The sequence below is a fragment of the Marmota marmota genome, unplaced genomic scaffold, assembly GCF_001458135.2.
Source record: "Marmota marmota marmota unplaced genomic scaffold, marMar, whole genome shotgun sequence".
Lineage (NCBI taxonomy): Eukaryota > Metazoa > Chordata > Mammalia > Rodentia > Sciuridae > Marmota > Marmota marmota.
The window spans coordinates 2,117,383-2,133,126 of NW_025999898.1; the positions used below are offsets into that span (position 1 = coordinate 2,117,383).

The 15,744-nt window shown below is 41.6% G+C and overlaps 1 protein-coding gene across 8 annotated transcripts in view; it reads left to right on the forward strand.

The window, feature by feature from the left end:
• Positions 1 to 15,303, forward strand: part of Depdc5 (DEP domain containing 5, GATOR1 subcomplex subunit) — a 134,850-nt gene extending 119,547 nt beyond the window's left edge. For 7 of the 8 annotated variants that reach the window (XM_048798285.1, XM_048798286.1, XM_048798289.1 and 4 more), the window contains 5 exons: positions 5,759 to 5,928; positions 9,168 to 9,339; positions 12,046 to 12,106; positions 14,268 to 14,350; positions 14,532 to 15,303. In XM_048798285.1, the coding sequence (XP_048654242.1) occupies positions 5,759 to 5,928; positions 9,168 to 9,339; positions 12,046 to 12,106; positions 14,268 to 14,350; positions 14,532 to 14,824 (779 nt within the window). In that variant the 3' untranslated portion in view covers positions 14,825 to 15,303. The remainder of the gene's footprint in view (positions 1 to 5,758; positions 5,929 to 9,167; positions 9,340 to 12,045; positions 12,107 to 14,267; positions 14,351 to 14,531) is intronic. The other variant, XM_048798292.1, reaches the window with a different exon arrangement.
• The last annotated feature ends 441 nt before the right edge of the window (positions 15,304 to 15,744 follow it).

Here is a 15,744-nt window from a genome sequence, read left to right on the forward strand (position 1 = left end):
TATATGACAGTAGAATGCATTTTGACAATTTATACACAAAGGGAGCACAACTTCTCAATCCTCTGGTTGTACATGGTACAGAGTCACACCAGTAGTGTAATCATACATGTATATTAGGTAATAATGTTTGTCTCATTCTACTGTCCTTTCCATCCCCACAGCTGTACCCCTTCCCTCTGCACAATCCAGAGTTCCTTCATTCTTCCCTACCACCCCCTGTCCCCCAGCCTACTATGGATCAGCATCCCTTATCAGAGAAAACATTGGGCCTTTGGTATTTTGGGATTGGCTTATTTCACTTAGCATGATGTTCTCTAGTTCCATCCATCTACCAGCAAATACCATAATTTCATTTTTCTTTAGACTGAGTAAAGTTCCATTGTGTATATGTACCACATTTTCTTTATCCATTCATCTGTTGAAGGGCATCTAGGTTGGTTCCATAGTTTAGCTATTGTGAATTGAGCTACTATAAACATTGATGTGGCTGTGTCACTGTTAGTATGCTGATTTTAAGTCCTTGGGTATAAACCAAGGAATGGGATAGCTGGGTCAAATGGTGGTTCCATTCCAAGTTTTCTGAGGAATCTCCATACTGCTTTCTAAAGTGGTTACACCAATTTGCAGTTCCACCAGCAATGTATGAGCGTGCCTTTTCCCCCGTATCCTCGTCAACACTTATTATTGCTTGTATTCTTGATAATTGTCATTATGACTGGAGTGAGTGAGATAAAATCTTAGAGTAATTTTGATTTGCATTTTTCTGATTGCTAGAAATGATGAACATTTTTTTTCCATATATTTGTTGATTGTTTGTATTTCTTGTTTTGTGAAGTGTCTGTTCAGTTTCTTAGCCCATTTATTGATAGGGTTATTTGTTTTTTTGGTGTTTAGTTTTTTGAGTTCTTTATATATCCTGGAGATTAGTGCTCTATCTGAGGTGTGTATGGTAAAGATTTTTTTCCCATTCTGTAGGTCTCTGTTCACCTCATTGATTGTTTCTTTTGCTGAGGAGAAACTTTTTAGTTTGAGTCCATTGCATTTATTAATTCTTGATTTTATTTCTTGCGCTTTAGTAGTCTTGTTAAGGAAGTTGGGGCCTAATCTGACATGGTTAAGATTTGGGCCTACTTTATCACTATTAGATGCAAGGTCTCTGGACTAATTCCTAGGTCCTTGATCTACTTTGAGTTGTGTTTTGTGCATCGTGAGAGATTGGGGTTTATTTTCATTTTGCTATATGTGGTTTCCAGTTCTCCCAGCACCATTTGTTGAAGAGGCTATCTTTTCTTCAGTGTGTGTTTTTGATGCCTTTGTATAGTATGAGATAACTGTATTTATGTGGGTTTGTCTCTGTGTCTTCTATTCTGTACCATTGGTCTACATGTTCGTGTGAGTGATGTGTTTTTTCCTAACCTTTTAACTTCAGTCTGTGGGTGTCTTTTCCTAGGATTTGAGTCTCTTGAAGACAGCATATTGTTGGGTCTTTTTTAAAATCCAATCTTCCAGTTTATGTCTTTGGATTGATGAGTTTAGGCCATTAACATTCAGGATTATTATTGGGATATGATTTGTATTCCTGGTCATTTTGGTTTATTTTTGGTTTTTAGCTTGATTTGGTTTCATCTTTGCACCCAATGCAAATAATATACACCTTTAAACCAAATATCTCCTATTAAGGTGTCTATAGTTTTGTCACAATAAACAGAAATGATGTGTTCAATTATTGTCTATAATATAAACAGTAAGTTTGCTGAAAGGGTTTACCATTTCTAATGATAGACAATGAGGGAACAGAATTAGTGTGAGATATGATGTTTATGAGAGAGGAGAGAAGATAGAGGAAAAAATTTAAAGTAAGAGAGAGAGAGGGATTAATAGAGGTTGGCTGTTAGTATGAGAGAAGTGAGAAAGAGAATCTAGGGAGACAGGTAGGTGAGGAAAAAAAATTATACAGATTAAAAAAAAGTATAAATATAAGGATACACAACAAAACTGTAATGTACTATTCAGACATCCCATTCCTCAATAAATTGTTGCATGAAAAATATTTGGATTAAAAGATGGTAGAGATATGAGGGAAAGGGCAAAAGAAATAAAAAAAAAAAAAGGAAAGTCTCAATGGAAAATTGAACAATAGCTTCCGCTAGCTTTCAAAAAATTTCTTAACTTCCACTCTCTGCCGATAGGTAGGGTTGTCTGAAGTTTAATGGTAGCTCCAGTCCCGTGGGTGCCAGCAAGATGTTCTCATACCCTCCTCCAGTCTTCCCACCCATTTCATCCCCATGAGCTGAAGAGAGCCTGGTTTCCTCCAGTTTCTCCAACTGAGCTCCCTTTGGGGAACTTCCCCTAGTCTCTGACTTTCCACAGCTTGCTAGAATCAGACTGGCCCATACAAGCCCAGCTGCAGTCTTATGGACCTGGCTTCAGATTCCCAAGGCTCTGCCTTGCTGCACTCCCAAGATTCAATACCATTTCAACTTGTAGGGAAACCACCAGGGATGCACTCACACAAAGGAGAGACCCTACAAAGAGACAGCCAGATGATGGCCACTAGCACACCCAGCAGAAAGACCTCAGGTGCAACCAGACCTGCAGGTACCTCGACAATATATCTTCAGGCCCTGGCTGGTATCCCTAGACTGAGGCAGCCATGTCCCAAGATGGCAGTGGTGGCAATTGCAAACCTGTGGGCCCTGACTAGTGTCCCAAGATGGTGACGGCTGCATGTAACCAAACCTGCGGGTACTGTGACAGTGGACTTCCAAGCAGCAGGGGGCAGCGGGCAGCCAACAATCCACTGGTGGTCTGCTGCCAGTCTGTAGGCTAGTGGCAGGCAATCTGCAGGTGGATGTCAGGCAGCAGTGGATGGGCAGGCAAGAGGCAGGCAAATGGACAAATGGCGGACGGTATGCTGGTAGACAGCCAGCTATCAGGCTATTGTGGAGGGTGAATGGGGGGTAAACAGCAGGGGATCAGTGGACAGCAACAGCTGCCTTGCAGAGAAACAGTATTTCCTCTGCTTGAATCCTGAGTCACAGAGCCACAAGAAATGAGGTCTTCTTCCAGTCCACCATCTTGTATCTGTCTCGGAAACCAGTGATACAACCACTTGGCAGAACAGTTCCTTTGGGCTTTTCTAGACCAGTCTGTGTTGAACTTAATATTCCAGATGGGAAAGAAGAGATGTATGTGGTCACTGTTGATGTTTATGAAGTGACCTTATTTTTGCTGGGTGCTTTTTACCTGAGGGGGAGGGATACAGTGTTTAAGAGTAGAGAGCAAAACTTTCTTTGATTCGGTCTGTGAAGTACAGGGTCAGTCTGTCTGTGTCATGAATCAGAAACATGAAGCAGAGACAGAGGTGCAGCTTTAGGATCAGAGTGGTCAAGTTAAGGTACCAAGTACCTTAAGCATAATGGACAGTGTTTATGGAGTTATGCCCAGGTCTCACCTTGAGATTTGGTGAGCTCCTGGCTTAAATGGAGAGCAGAGGGAGAGGAGGGGAGATAGAAATGAGGAGGCTTGAGGAGAAGGCAAAAGGGAGTCTATAATCCTTTCTCTGCTATGTTCACTTGTTCCTCACCCCTCCTCTGTGAAACAGCTAAGCTGCCACCTCTCAGTTTGGAGACAAAGAACTAAACCAGAGTTATATTCTCAGAAACACATACTAGTAAATGGCAGAACTTAGGTCTTCCAACTCCAAATCCAGATCTTTTGTATGTTTTAGTTTTGAGAGAAAAATAAGTGGTACACCTGGCAGCTAAATGTCAGTTTACCTGGGTGCCATTCAGTGCCCTAGCTAACTCTTCCCTGCCTCCTATTAGCAGCTCAGTAAAACTGCTGACTCAGGATCCATTTTATCCTTGTCAGAGATAATACAATCCAATGCTTCTACCTGCAGACCCAGGACTAAGTTGAGTACTTAAGATAAATAGAAACCATTGAACTCATGGGGGTGGGTGACAAATGAAGGGCAGACCATAATTTATAGAAACCTTAGGTGTGACAGTATCCAAGGCAGGCAGAACAGAGCCTTGACCTTTTAAAATTTCTGAGCCTATTTCAATCCTTTATCTAGTAAGGAACTTGATTTTCTGACACCTCTCTAATATATTGCTGTCTTGGATTGAGTAGGTTTTCTGAACAAGGATGCCAGAGGATAAGCAAGTTTGGCACTAAGCCAGTCTTCCACCAAAGGATGATGGAACAGAGTGTTAAACTTTATCATGAGGTTTTATTTATTGAGAAAAGATTATAGAACTAATGCCTTCCTGGATTGAAACCAGAAAAGGAAGACTTCCTCCTTATTCTGGTCTGGGCTGCTTCTCCTTATATCCCTTTGTGGATCACTGAAATCAGATAATCTTGGGTTCAGCCTGCCTGAGGTTCTGACTCCATAATTTTAGCCAAGGAATCTTCCCTCTTGAACTTTGGTTTCTGTCCTGTAAATGAAAGGGTTGGATTTGATTAAGGAGAGGCAAACTGTAGTTTAAGTGGCCTTCTAGTTTATGATTTCTTTGCTTGTTTTATAATTGCCCATTTTTTGAAGAAGAATTTTAGGGTCACAAGAAAATTGGTGCCAAAAGTTTATATATATCCCTTGACCACAAATATACCTAGTCTTCCCAATATCAACATCTCCCACCAGAGTGACATTCCTTAAAATTCATGAAATCTATGTTGACATACTATTATCACCCAAAGTTCATGGGTGATAATATAGGATTCATTCATGGTGTACAATCTATGGTTTTGGAAAAACATATAATGACATGTATCTACCATTATTGTATCATACAGATAGTTTAACTGCCCTAAAAAACCAATTGATTTTTTTCACATATTTTTTATTATAATTGTACATAATGGTAGATTTGTTGTTTCGTATTTGTAAATGTGCACAATAGAACAATATAATTTGACTGACATCATTCCTCAGTATTTCCTTCTTTTCCCTAGTTCCATTTCTCTATCTAGTCTGTTGATTGCCCTTTGATTTTCATGGGACTTCCCTAATCCCTCCTTTTTCCTCTCTACTTCCACATATGAGAGGAAACATGCAATCCTTGACCTTCTGAGTTTAAAAGCTATCTGTTTTTATAAATAAGTTTTTTTTTTTTTTCCTTTTTTATCCTTGTAATACTGGAGATTGAACCCAGGGCCTTGTGCACAGTAGGCAAGTGCTCTGCCACTGAACTGTTGCCCCAACCCTTTTTATTTTATGTTGAGAAATGTTTTTGCTAAGTTGTCTAGGCTGGCCTTGAACATAGGACTCTCCTGCCTTAGCCTCTGGAATTGCTGGGACACAGGTGTGTGTCACTATGCCCAGCATAAAGAAAGCCCGTTCTTTAATGCAATGTCTGTGTTTACTTTTGCACTATATTGAGTAGTTGAGACAGAAACTATATGCCCTGTAAAACCTAAAATAATTTATTATCTATTCATAAACAGAAAAAATTTGGGGACCCTGGGAATAGATGATTTCCAGAAAATTTCTAGAGTCTCTGATTTTTAAAAACATAGTTTATATTTTTGATACCTTTATTTTAGCTATTTATTTTTATGTGGTGCTAAGGATTGAACCCAGTGCCTCAAACATGCTAGGCAAGTGCTCTACCACTGAGCTACAGCCCCAGCTCAAGTCTCTGATTTTCTATTAGGCAGTTCTGCAATTTCACATCTGTATGCTCAGTTGTTTATATTTCTTCCCCATCCCATTCCTCTTACTTTGGCCTTTTTTTATGTGCTGACACAGCTGCCACTGTCCCAGAGCAGAGGACTGTGACCCTGGATGTTGACGTGAACAACCGTACAGACCGGCTGGAGTGGTGCAGCTGTTACTACCATGGTAACTTCTCCTTGAATGCAGCCTTTGAGATCAAGCTACACTGGATGGCAGTGACTGCTGCTGTGCTGTTTGAGATGGTGAGAACTTCATGCATTTGATTAGGGCCTTGTTTTGTTCACTTCTCAGAGGGGAAGGGGCTCTTAGTAGATATCTCTTTAATTATTTGGTTCAGGCTCCTATTACCTTTTCATCCTATTGTAATAGCCTTAAGAAAATTAAACAGTAAAACATTCAAACGGGGTACGGGTTAAGGTTTCTCAACCTTGGCACTACTAACATCTGGTGCCAGATAATTCTCTGTTGTGGGGTGCTGTAGGGTGCATTTCTGTTGTGCATTGTAGGATGTTGAACAGCATCTGGCCTTTATCCACTAAATGCCAGTAGCACACTTCCACAGTGATAACCAGAAATGTCTTCAGAAATCAGCACATGTTCCTAGGGAAGGGGAAGTATTGCCTCCAGTTAAGAATCAGGGGTCTGGAGTGAAAAGCAAGTCTCTATTTCACCATGTGCTCTGGGACTTCCATCTAAGAGTAACAACTACCATTTAGTTTAGTGTACTCCTAAGGAGATTCTCTGCATAGACAAAATTTTGCTTCTTGTTTTTTTAATTGGGATGGTAATGTAGGATGCATGCTTTTTCCACCCAGTACCTGTGTGTCTTCCATATCAGCACAAATAAATCTGCCTTATTTTTTGTTTGGGTTTTTTAAAAATCATTGCTTTTTTTTTTTTTCTTTTTTTTGGTGGTGATGGTGCTGGGGATTGAACCCAGGGCCTTATGCATGCAAGGCAAGCACTGTATCAACTGAGCTATGTCCCCAACCCCTTTATTTTGTTTTTAAGGGCTACAGAATTTTGGGTTGTTCCATAATTTATGTAACCAATTCCTTGTTAATGAGCATAACTGTTGTTAATATGTGAGTTCTCAAACAAGGGTGATTTTGCTTCTCAGGGGCATTTGACAATATCTGCAGACCTTTTTACTTATCAAACATGGTGAGGGTAGGAGTACTACTAGCATCTAGTGAGTAGAGACCAGGGTTGCTGCTCATTATCCTAAAAAGCATAGGACAGCCCATAAACAAAGAATTAACTGGCCCAAGGTGTCACAAATTCCAAGGCTAAGAAGCCTTATTTTAACTAGTCTTTTTGCCTGTCTTTCCTCCCTCTGTTCTGTCCTGGCCTGACTCTCTAATCAGGACATTTACTCGTCCCACGCTAAGAAGTAAGTCATCCCTGGCCATTGCCCATCCTGGTCCAGTGCCTATTAGAATAAACACTCCTTATCCAGGCTGCCACTATCTTCCTGGAGCCTTCCTCAATCATCATCACAGTGTGCTACTCCTATTATACACTCTGATTTACCCTTCAAGAATATTTTTCTGTGGGTAAGCTGAGCCTGACTCCACTCTAACAGCAGCCTAAGCATTTCATTACACAGCTGTGAGAACATCTGGGAAGTTAAAAAAGACATACCTTATATATAATCAGAGATATGATAAATTATTGTATAATGGTGTATTAAGAATTGTAATGCAAAAACAAACAAACAAACCAAAAAAATTAAAAAAAAGAGTTCACTGAAAGATGAAAGATGACCTAAGAGGAATGAGCACAGCACTGACTGGAAAGTTTTATTGTAGTCTTGGTTTGTCCCATAAGATACTGTTTCCTGGGGCAGAGTTTTGTGTGGGTCTTGTCTGCCTGGCACAGTCAGCCTCAATATATGGTGTTATCATCTTTAAGACCCTTCCCTCAGAAAGACTCACCCAGGAAGTATCCTAAAGATCCAAGTCAAGCTAGGCTCGTCCTGCACAGCTTACAAGGACACCAGCCTCTCCTTAGCTGGTTGACACCAGGATGATGCTCCCTCCAGGCAAAATTAACCCCTGACCCACTAGGCATCAGCATTTTCCTTGCGTGACCTACCTAATGACTCTATCTCAAAACAACAAGACCATAGTAGTCACATGTACACACACAGTTGGGCAGAAAAAAACATGTTTTTTTTTTCCTCCAAAGAGTTTAGCAACTATCTTTAAAAAGTATACATTTCATATCTATACATGTCAAATCCACTCAATGCTGCTAATGCTTTAGGTGAATTTTTACCTTAAGGCAATGTTCACATTTGTTGTGAGATTTTATAAGGATAAATATTACCTAAAATAAAAATGTTGTTGACTCAGTCTTAGGAATTAATTTGATCAAACCAGAGATCTTGGTTCTGTTGTTACGAGAGTTCCTGGGAAAAGATCTAAGAATAATTCCCTTCAACTTTTAACATAATTGTATTTGTGTAAGTTAAGGTATGGCCCATACTGTTTTTTTTTTATTTTTGGCCAGGTCTAGCTGGGATTATAGTCACTTGCCACAGTGTCTAAATAATTTTTAACCTGTAGCTGAGTGGCTGAGGTGAGAGTATCATCTGAGCCCACAAGTTCAAGACCAGACTGAGTAACATCCCAGGACCCTGTTTGGAAAAAAAAAAAAAAGTAAATAAAATAATATTTGACACAAATCTCATCTGTATCCCAGAGCCTCATCTTTTTTTTAATGGCTAAGTATTGAACCCAGAACCTCATTGACGCTAGGCAAGCACTCTACCACTGAAACATACATTTCCAATTTCAGCTTTTTTTTTCCTTTTAAAAGTATACATTGGTTTTATGGTTAATAAAAGTATCACAAAAGCTCAAAAATTGTTCCATATAGGAAAATGTTATTGATGGGAAGAAGTATGTCTTTCTGCCCCAGTAATTCTCATTTTTGGTCTTCCATCATATGGCTTTGGGGAATTTCCCAGAGAGTGGTTCTGATTCTACATGTCAGTGCTGATCACTTTTGACAGAGGTCACCAGAGTCCTCTCCACCCTCTGTCATATTCGTCTCAGGCAGTTTAAGTGGATTTTTTTTTTTTCCTATTTGATGCTTTGGACTTATTAAATTCCTGATACAGGGTAATTTAGCAGGACTTAACCTATATCCTATGACCTTCCTCCAGTATACCACAGAATAAGAAGGGTTTTAGTTCTGTCCAGACTGTTTTTTTTTTCAAAGAAAACTCTGATGTTGTAGAAGCATGGGCCATGAAAAGGAACTTTTGTTTACATCACAGTTTTTTTGAGTATATATCAAGGAAGTGAAATTGCACTGTTTTTTTGTCATAGGCCTGTTTGTAACCAGGGGACATGTGTAAATGAACATACCAATCACTGCATGCCACAGCTCTGGCAGGTTTGCTCCTTGGGAAGTATTTATCTTGTCAGCAAGAACATGGAGATGACACTCTTTTTTCTGTACTTTCTGCTAGGTCCAAGGTTGGCATCGAAAAGCTACCTCCTGTGGCTTTTTGTTGGTACCAGTATTGGAGGGTCCTTTTGCACTTCCCAGCTACTTGTATGGCGATCCCCTGCGAGCCCAGCTCTTCATCCCGCTCAATATCAGCTGCTTACTCAAGGAGGGCAGTGAACACCTGTTTGATAGTAAGAGCTACTTCCCTCTGAATGTCATCTGCATCTCTCCTCAAGGACACCTTTCTGGCTATCTAATCATCACAGGCTAGTGAAAAGGGAGAGCCTTTCTACAAGGACCCAAAAGGATCTGGATTTCTATCTCATTCCTCATTTAGCAACTGGGTAACCCTGGATAAATCACTTAATATCTCTGAGACTCAAATCCCTTATTCCTAAAACAGGATTGACCAGAGCTGCCTTGCCAATCCCAAAGGCTATCTTAAGACCTGAAACCCTGGTGGGAGAGGGCATCATGCCCTGTAACTCTCTAGCAGTACTACTGTCCTCCCACACCCTCCTTTCATTTGCTTCAGCCTAGCTGGCTTGGGTTTCAGGGATTTGAACCTTGTGGGAGGCTTATATATGCTGTTCTGTGTAAAAAGATCCAAAAGAGGGGTATTGAAAGCAAAATAGGAAACAAGTTTTATTGGACAAAGCTGCAGTGTGTCAGCCCTTGGAGCCTTGAATGTGGCTCAAGTCCTGCATCTCAAGGAAGACAAGCAGTCTCAAGAAAGATAGCAGTACTCATCAGTTCAGAGCCTTTCTCCCAGGAAGAGGGTCATCAGTCAGAAAGGGAGCACATGGGACCCACTCTAACCTACCATTTGACCATAGTCCATCAGGTTTATGACAGATTAAAGGATGAGCTCTACTTTATACAGTACATCATTCTTTATTACCATGCATTCATTGCAGATGAACTTATTTGTATAGCTCCTATGAATCTTCCCATGAGTTCACAGATGTTGTTTTTTAATATGAAAAGCTAGAGTTGATGCCAATATGTCAGGAGTCCTGGGATATAAAGATTATGAATGGGAAAGAAGTAACTTGAATGTAAGGGAGATGCTTTCTTGCTGCGCTCTTATAAGTTCATATCATGGCTGGCAGCAGAAAACCAGCCCAGAGGGTGAGGAGGTTTTGCCAGGTGGAGCAGGCCAGGTTCAGTGTTCCTGAGCTTTTCATGTGAGAGGCAGCTCTTTTGAGCATACAGCCTTCTAGAGGCCTATCTATGTTTTTTTTTTAACTATTTTGAAGACTTTTTTTAATGTGCCAGGTGAGCCCCTTCCTGCCAGAAGTCATGGACTCTGAGATACATAGAGTTTACAGAGTCTCCACCTCCACCCTTACTGAAACAGCACAGAATAGCTCACGGGCCTGCATTAGAGGATATTTTTGTGCAAGTTGATGGTTTTTCTGGTCAGTTGTAACCCAGTCTTTAAGACCAGCATCCTCGGTTTGTTGCCAACATAGAGTCCTGGTTTAAAGGAATAAAGCCTCAAATTTAAGAATCAATTTTCCTGCTTCTGGGCCTCCTTCTGGTACCGCTGTTGACCGGTGACGAGTCCTTGCTTCCCCAATGTTGAAGAATAACACCAGAGAAGCACACCGAGGCAAGGTTAGAGTGGAAAGTAGAGGCTTTATTAAAGGACAGCAGAAAAGACTTCTCCCGGAGGAAGAAGGGAACCCAAGAGATGGAATCCGTGGAAGTGTGGTTATTTCCCCTTTTTATAGTTCTTTCAGTGATGGAACTTAGGTGGGAAGGCCCAAAGGGTGGGGCACAGGTGGGGCAAAGAAGTAATCTTTATTAACATTTCTTTGGGATGGGCTCTGGGCCTTGGGCTTTTCCGGACTTCTTTAACATTCCAAGAGTTGTTCTGCTTTTCCCAGAATTCATTTTTAACATGGCCTCCATTTTGGATCTTACTCGATATTAAACCCAATTTACCTAACTACACTGACTTCCTAACTTTAAATCTGGCTTCACTTCTGTTATCTCTGCTTTTGCTAACAGTGAATTCAGAATCTTAAAAATCTGACAAGCATGTGCTGTCTTTGTGTGTTTTCCCATTAAAGCCAAAACCATTTTCTTTTTTTCCCTATTGTTCAGAATCCTCAAATTTTCCTTAGGTAGAAAGTTCCAAATATGGAAGAATAACGAAGCCACCATAGGCATCCCTATTTTTGGGTTGACTGTGCAATGGCTGCCCCAGCCCTCAGCACCTTCACCCCAAGAGCAGCCCAGGCTCTGCCGCCTGTTGCTATGTGACAGCCTGTTCAGCTCTCCCACCTCACTCAGCTCTTGGTCCATAGCAGCAGCCTTGCAGGAGTGAGGCTGGATAATGCAGTGGCTGATGGTGAGGGTACCCAAGTGCTCTGTTCCTCCCCACCACCCTAATTTCCTTTCAGAAATTCATTTTTATGTTTACTTGTTTCAATTCTCTTATCCCTAACATGGAGCTTGTAATATTTTCTTTCCCTCTAAGGAAATGGAAGATTGGTAACATAAAAACATGTTTTTTGTTGTTGTTGTTGTTGTTGTTTAGAAGTAGCTAATATGCATTTAGGTTTGTCTTGTTTTTGTATTTAAAATGCTCTTTTCAGCTTTTGACATGAGATATCATTAGAATGATTCTTCTTATTAAGCAGTTCACACTGGCTTCTGAGGATTCATCACTTTACTGGATCCTGCTGTAGCTCAGGGGAGGACATGGTGAACACATACATGTCCTTTCTTTGACCTTGGGATGGAGGATGATCTTCCCAAAAGAGGTTGTGTGGAAAAGCAGCTTATGCTCAAGGAGCAATAACTGCTAAGAGTAATGAAGGGCGCAGAAACCCAAATGCAGGCAAAATCTGTGATCACAAATCAACATAGAATCTTTTGTCTTACAGGCTTTGAACCAGAAACATATTGGGATCGAATGCATCTTTTTCAGGAAGCCATTGCACACAGGTTTGTCCCTTAGCAAGAGGCATTAGTAGGAAGGAATCAGTATTTATCTCCAATAGCAATTAGCAAAGTGAAACCCAGTTTGTTTTGTTCCTGGGGAAAGGGATCTCTTCCACTAATGACAGATTAACTAATTATCTCCAACAAGACTCTTTCTGAGATAAGCACTACCCTGCCAGTTCCTGTTTTTTTTTTTTTTTCAGACTTCATTGTCTTCTTTCAGTTGAGGGAAGATTTTAGAGCTCTCTCCCCAGCCTCCAATGAGAGCCTCAGTCAAGCTATTTAGAAGATAACACAAAATGGAAATATGTAAAATTTGAGACCCTTAACACATGTTGAAAAGACAATGAATGGTTAAAAAGCAATAGATGAGCTTATAAATATTTCTTGACACCTAATAAGTGTGCTAGGGAAAGCCTTCCCTAGGCTTAGCTGTCTCCCCCAGACAAGACCCGCAACCACACTGTCTCAGTATCACTAAGTTGGTGTCCAACTGCTACTTCATGTTAATCATGGTGAAAATCAAACCTCCTATTTTGTTTCATTAAACTTCTTGCTACATCTTGTTCAGTGTCATGTGAAATATACCTCCCCTACCAGGGATTCTCAGGTATTTCTACTCTAATTACTCCATCCTTTTCTCCTGAACACTGTATCAATCTGTTACAATGATTTGGGAGCCCTGGAGAGCAAAGGTATGCATTTTTCCCTTTCACTATGCTTAGCACAGTGCCTTGCCCAAACTGGCTGTTTTTCTTGCCATTTTTCCATGGAGTGAAATTCTAAGGGGAATGTGGCTCTGAAATGATACATTTAGCCCATTTACAAGGTCCATCTCAAAAAAAGCTATGGAAAAGTGTCCATCTTCCTTGGATCCCCTCTGCTCTGACTCCTATCTCCTTTAACTTCATCTGGGTAGCTGGGTGAGATTAGTACAGCCCTGGGATAGGAGCTCCTCGCCTTCACTGTAGTCCTGCCTTACATTCTCCCCAAGTGGGCAGTGAAATAGTCAGGGACTTGTGCTGTGTGATTAATTTTTTTTTTTTTTTAATAAAAGATGTTCCTGGTAACTTAAGAAAGAAATGAAGCAAGAATACTCTGGTCAGGCTGATTCATGCTGAGTAAATCATTGAACTTGATTGGAAAGTAGAGAGGAAGCAAAGGCAAAATCCAGACCATTCTTATATATGATAGATTCAGTTTGAAGATGAAAAAGCTTGCAGTGCATATTTGCCTATCCATTTAATTTGCACATTTGATTTCCTATATTTTTTTTTGTAAATTCTTAAGGAATACCAGAGTAATGCCAGCTTCTTGGATAAAGGCTAGTAATCCCTCCTGGGGAGCTCAGGGCAGAATAGGAGACAGGAAGCTTATCTCCTTAGCACTGCCTTTGTTACGTAAACCTCTCAGGCTTAGAGGGCAGGCGCCACATCTGTTAGCACGTCCTTTATAGCTCTTAGCAGTTAGGGCTATAATAAATGTGCTTTATGGAAATAGAAGAACCAGAAATAGAACAAGTTATAGATGAATAATGGCTCCTCCTGCCCATTTCCAGAGTGCAGCAAAGCAGAGAGTCCCAGGTTGTTGTTCCTCACTTTTAAAGAAAGAATTTCAATTGAGATATTTCATTCTATTTCAATTCAAGGCCTTTATTGAGTACTTTCTAGATGCTTAGCCTGAGAACAGTGGGGAAGGGGGAGAAGTGTGACTAAGGTAAATTAAGATGGGGAATGTATGTGGGTGGGTGTTGCAGCCAATTAGCACCTGGGATAAATTCCAGCAAGAGGCAGAGGGAAGACATAGGATGAGATGGGGAAACCTACAATGGGGAGGGCTACTGGGATAGCTGGGGATGTGGCAGGAGAAAGGGTTGGCTGTATGAAGAGTGCATCAGGTAGAGGGGCTTTCATTCATTGAAATCGTATGGTTGACCCAGGAGATGAAAGGTGTTGGGGCACAGGAGAGCTGGAGAGCTGCTTTATGAGTAGGGGTAGAGGTTGGGGAATAGAGAGGGTGAAATAAAGCAGCCTGCCTGGTCCACCTTGAATGAGATCTTTTCATATACCTTTATCTCAAGCAGTTAGTCTTATTAGCCACTCTTTCCCCTTGTCCCTCTAGCTAAGGAGACCTTAACCAGTATACTTTCCTGTCCTTCCCTTAGGTTTGGATTTGTACAAGATAAATATTCTGCCTCTGCATTTAACTTCCCTGCTGAGAACAAGCCTCAGTATATCCATGTTACAGGTGAGGAACTATGAGCAAAAAGGTTGATTAGGGAGGACTCTGGCAGGTGCATGAGCCCTGAGGGGCCTGGGCCTGTTTAGAGATCCCTTTCCCTGTTCTGAACTTGTGGTGGCAGAAGCACCTCAGCCATCTCCAGGTGCTTCCTGGTGGATACTATACAGGCCCTGCCTTTTCCCTACAGGAACAGTGTTTCTGCAGCTGCCCTACTCCAAGCGCAAGTTCTCAGGGCAGCAGAGGCGGCGGCGGAACTCCACCAGCTCCACCAACCAAAACATGTTCTGTGAGGAACGGGTTGGCTATAACTGGGCCTATAACACCATGCTTACCAAGACTTGGCGCTCTAGTGCCACAGGGGATGAGAAGTTTGCAGATAGGCTGCTGAAAGACTTCACAGATTTCTGCATCAACCGTGACAACCGACTGGTTATGTTCTGGACGAGTTGCCTGGAGAAGATGCATGCCAGCGCCCCATGAAGCCAGGCCATACAGGGCTCAGAAGGCTATGCACATGCTGGGGGCCAAGGGTTCAGGTCAGGCTCTGGGTGTCAGGTGTCAGTTTGCCTCTGCTGGTGTGTAGGGGCCCTAACTTTTTTGGGCTCCCACAAGTATTCTATTCTAGAGAAGAAAGACTTGGGCAGTAGCTGCTACTGCCACCACCACCCAGCTCCCATCAATAAGTGCCCAAAGCAGGTGGGAGGCACAGATTGTCCATGGGAGGGCTTTAGTATCTGGCAAAGGGGGCAAACAGTCCCTATGAATGTCTTTGGAGAAGGGGTGTTCCTGTTAGTATCATATTCCTCCACCATCCATGGACAATTGGAACAGAATCTGCTGCTTCCTGCCCAGGAGTATGCACTGTGTGTAAGAGAATTCTGTGAAATAATGTACCATAGACTCAAGCCAACTATATATACCTGTACATACCCGAAGGAAATAAAGCTCCACGTGTAGCATCTCTATTGCCAGCCTCATTCCTGGCAGCAAAAACCCCACATGGAGTGGGAAGTCGTGCCTGGTCTATGCAGTAACCACAGATGATGAAGACTTCAGAATGGACTTCCTCAGAGAGGGGCTGTGAGTTAACTAAAAGATTTGTTTTCATAGGCCCTTGGGCAGAAGTAAGGTTGCTTCTGATCAAGACTAGTGAGCAGATAGTACCATACAATAGGTAACTAACTGTACACTTTTGCTATTGAAGATGGATCTTGCTGAGTATACCCCATTCTGGCATGCAGACATCATGGCATTCTGAAAAAATGTCTAAATGCCTCTATTTAATTCAACTTCAGTTTGGGTCCTACCATTTAACAGGACATATCTCAGCATCATGCCTCAAATGATGGGCTGGGGGGCTGCCGTGTGGGGTTTGGGGGTCTCACAGGTGGGAGGGACGA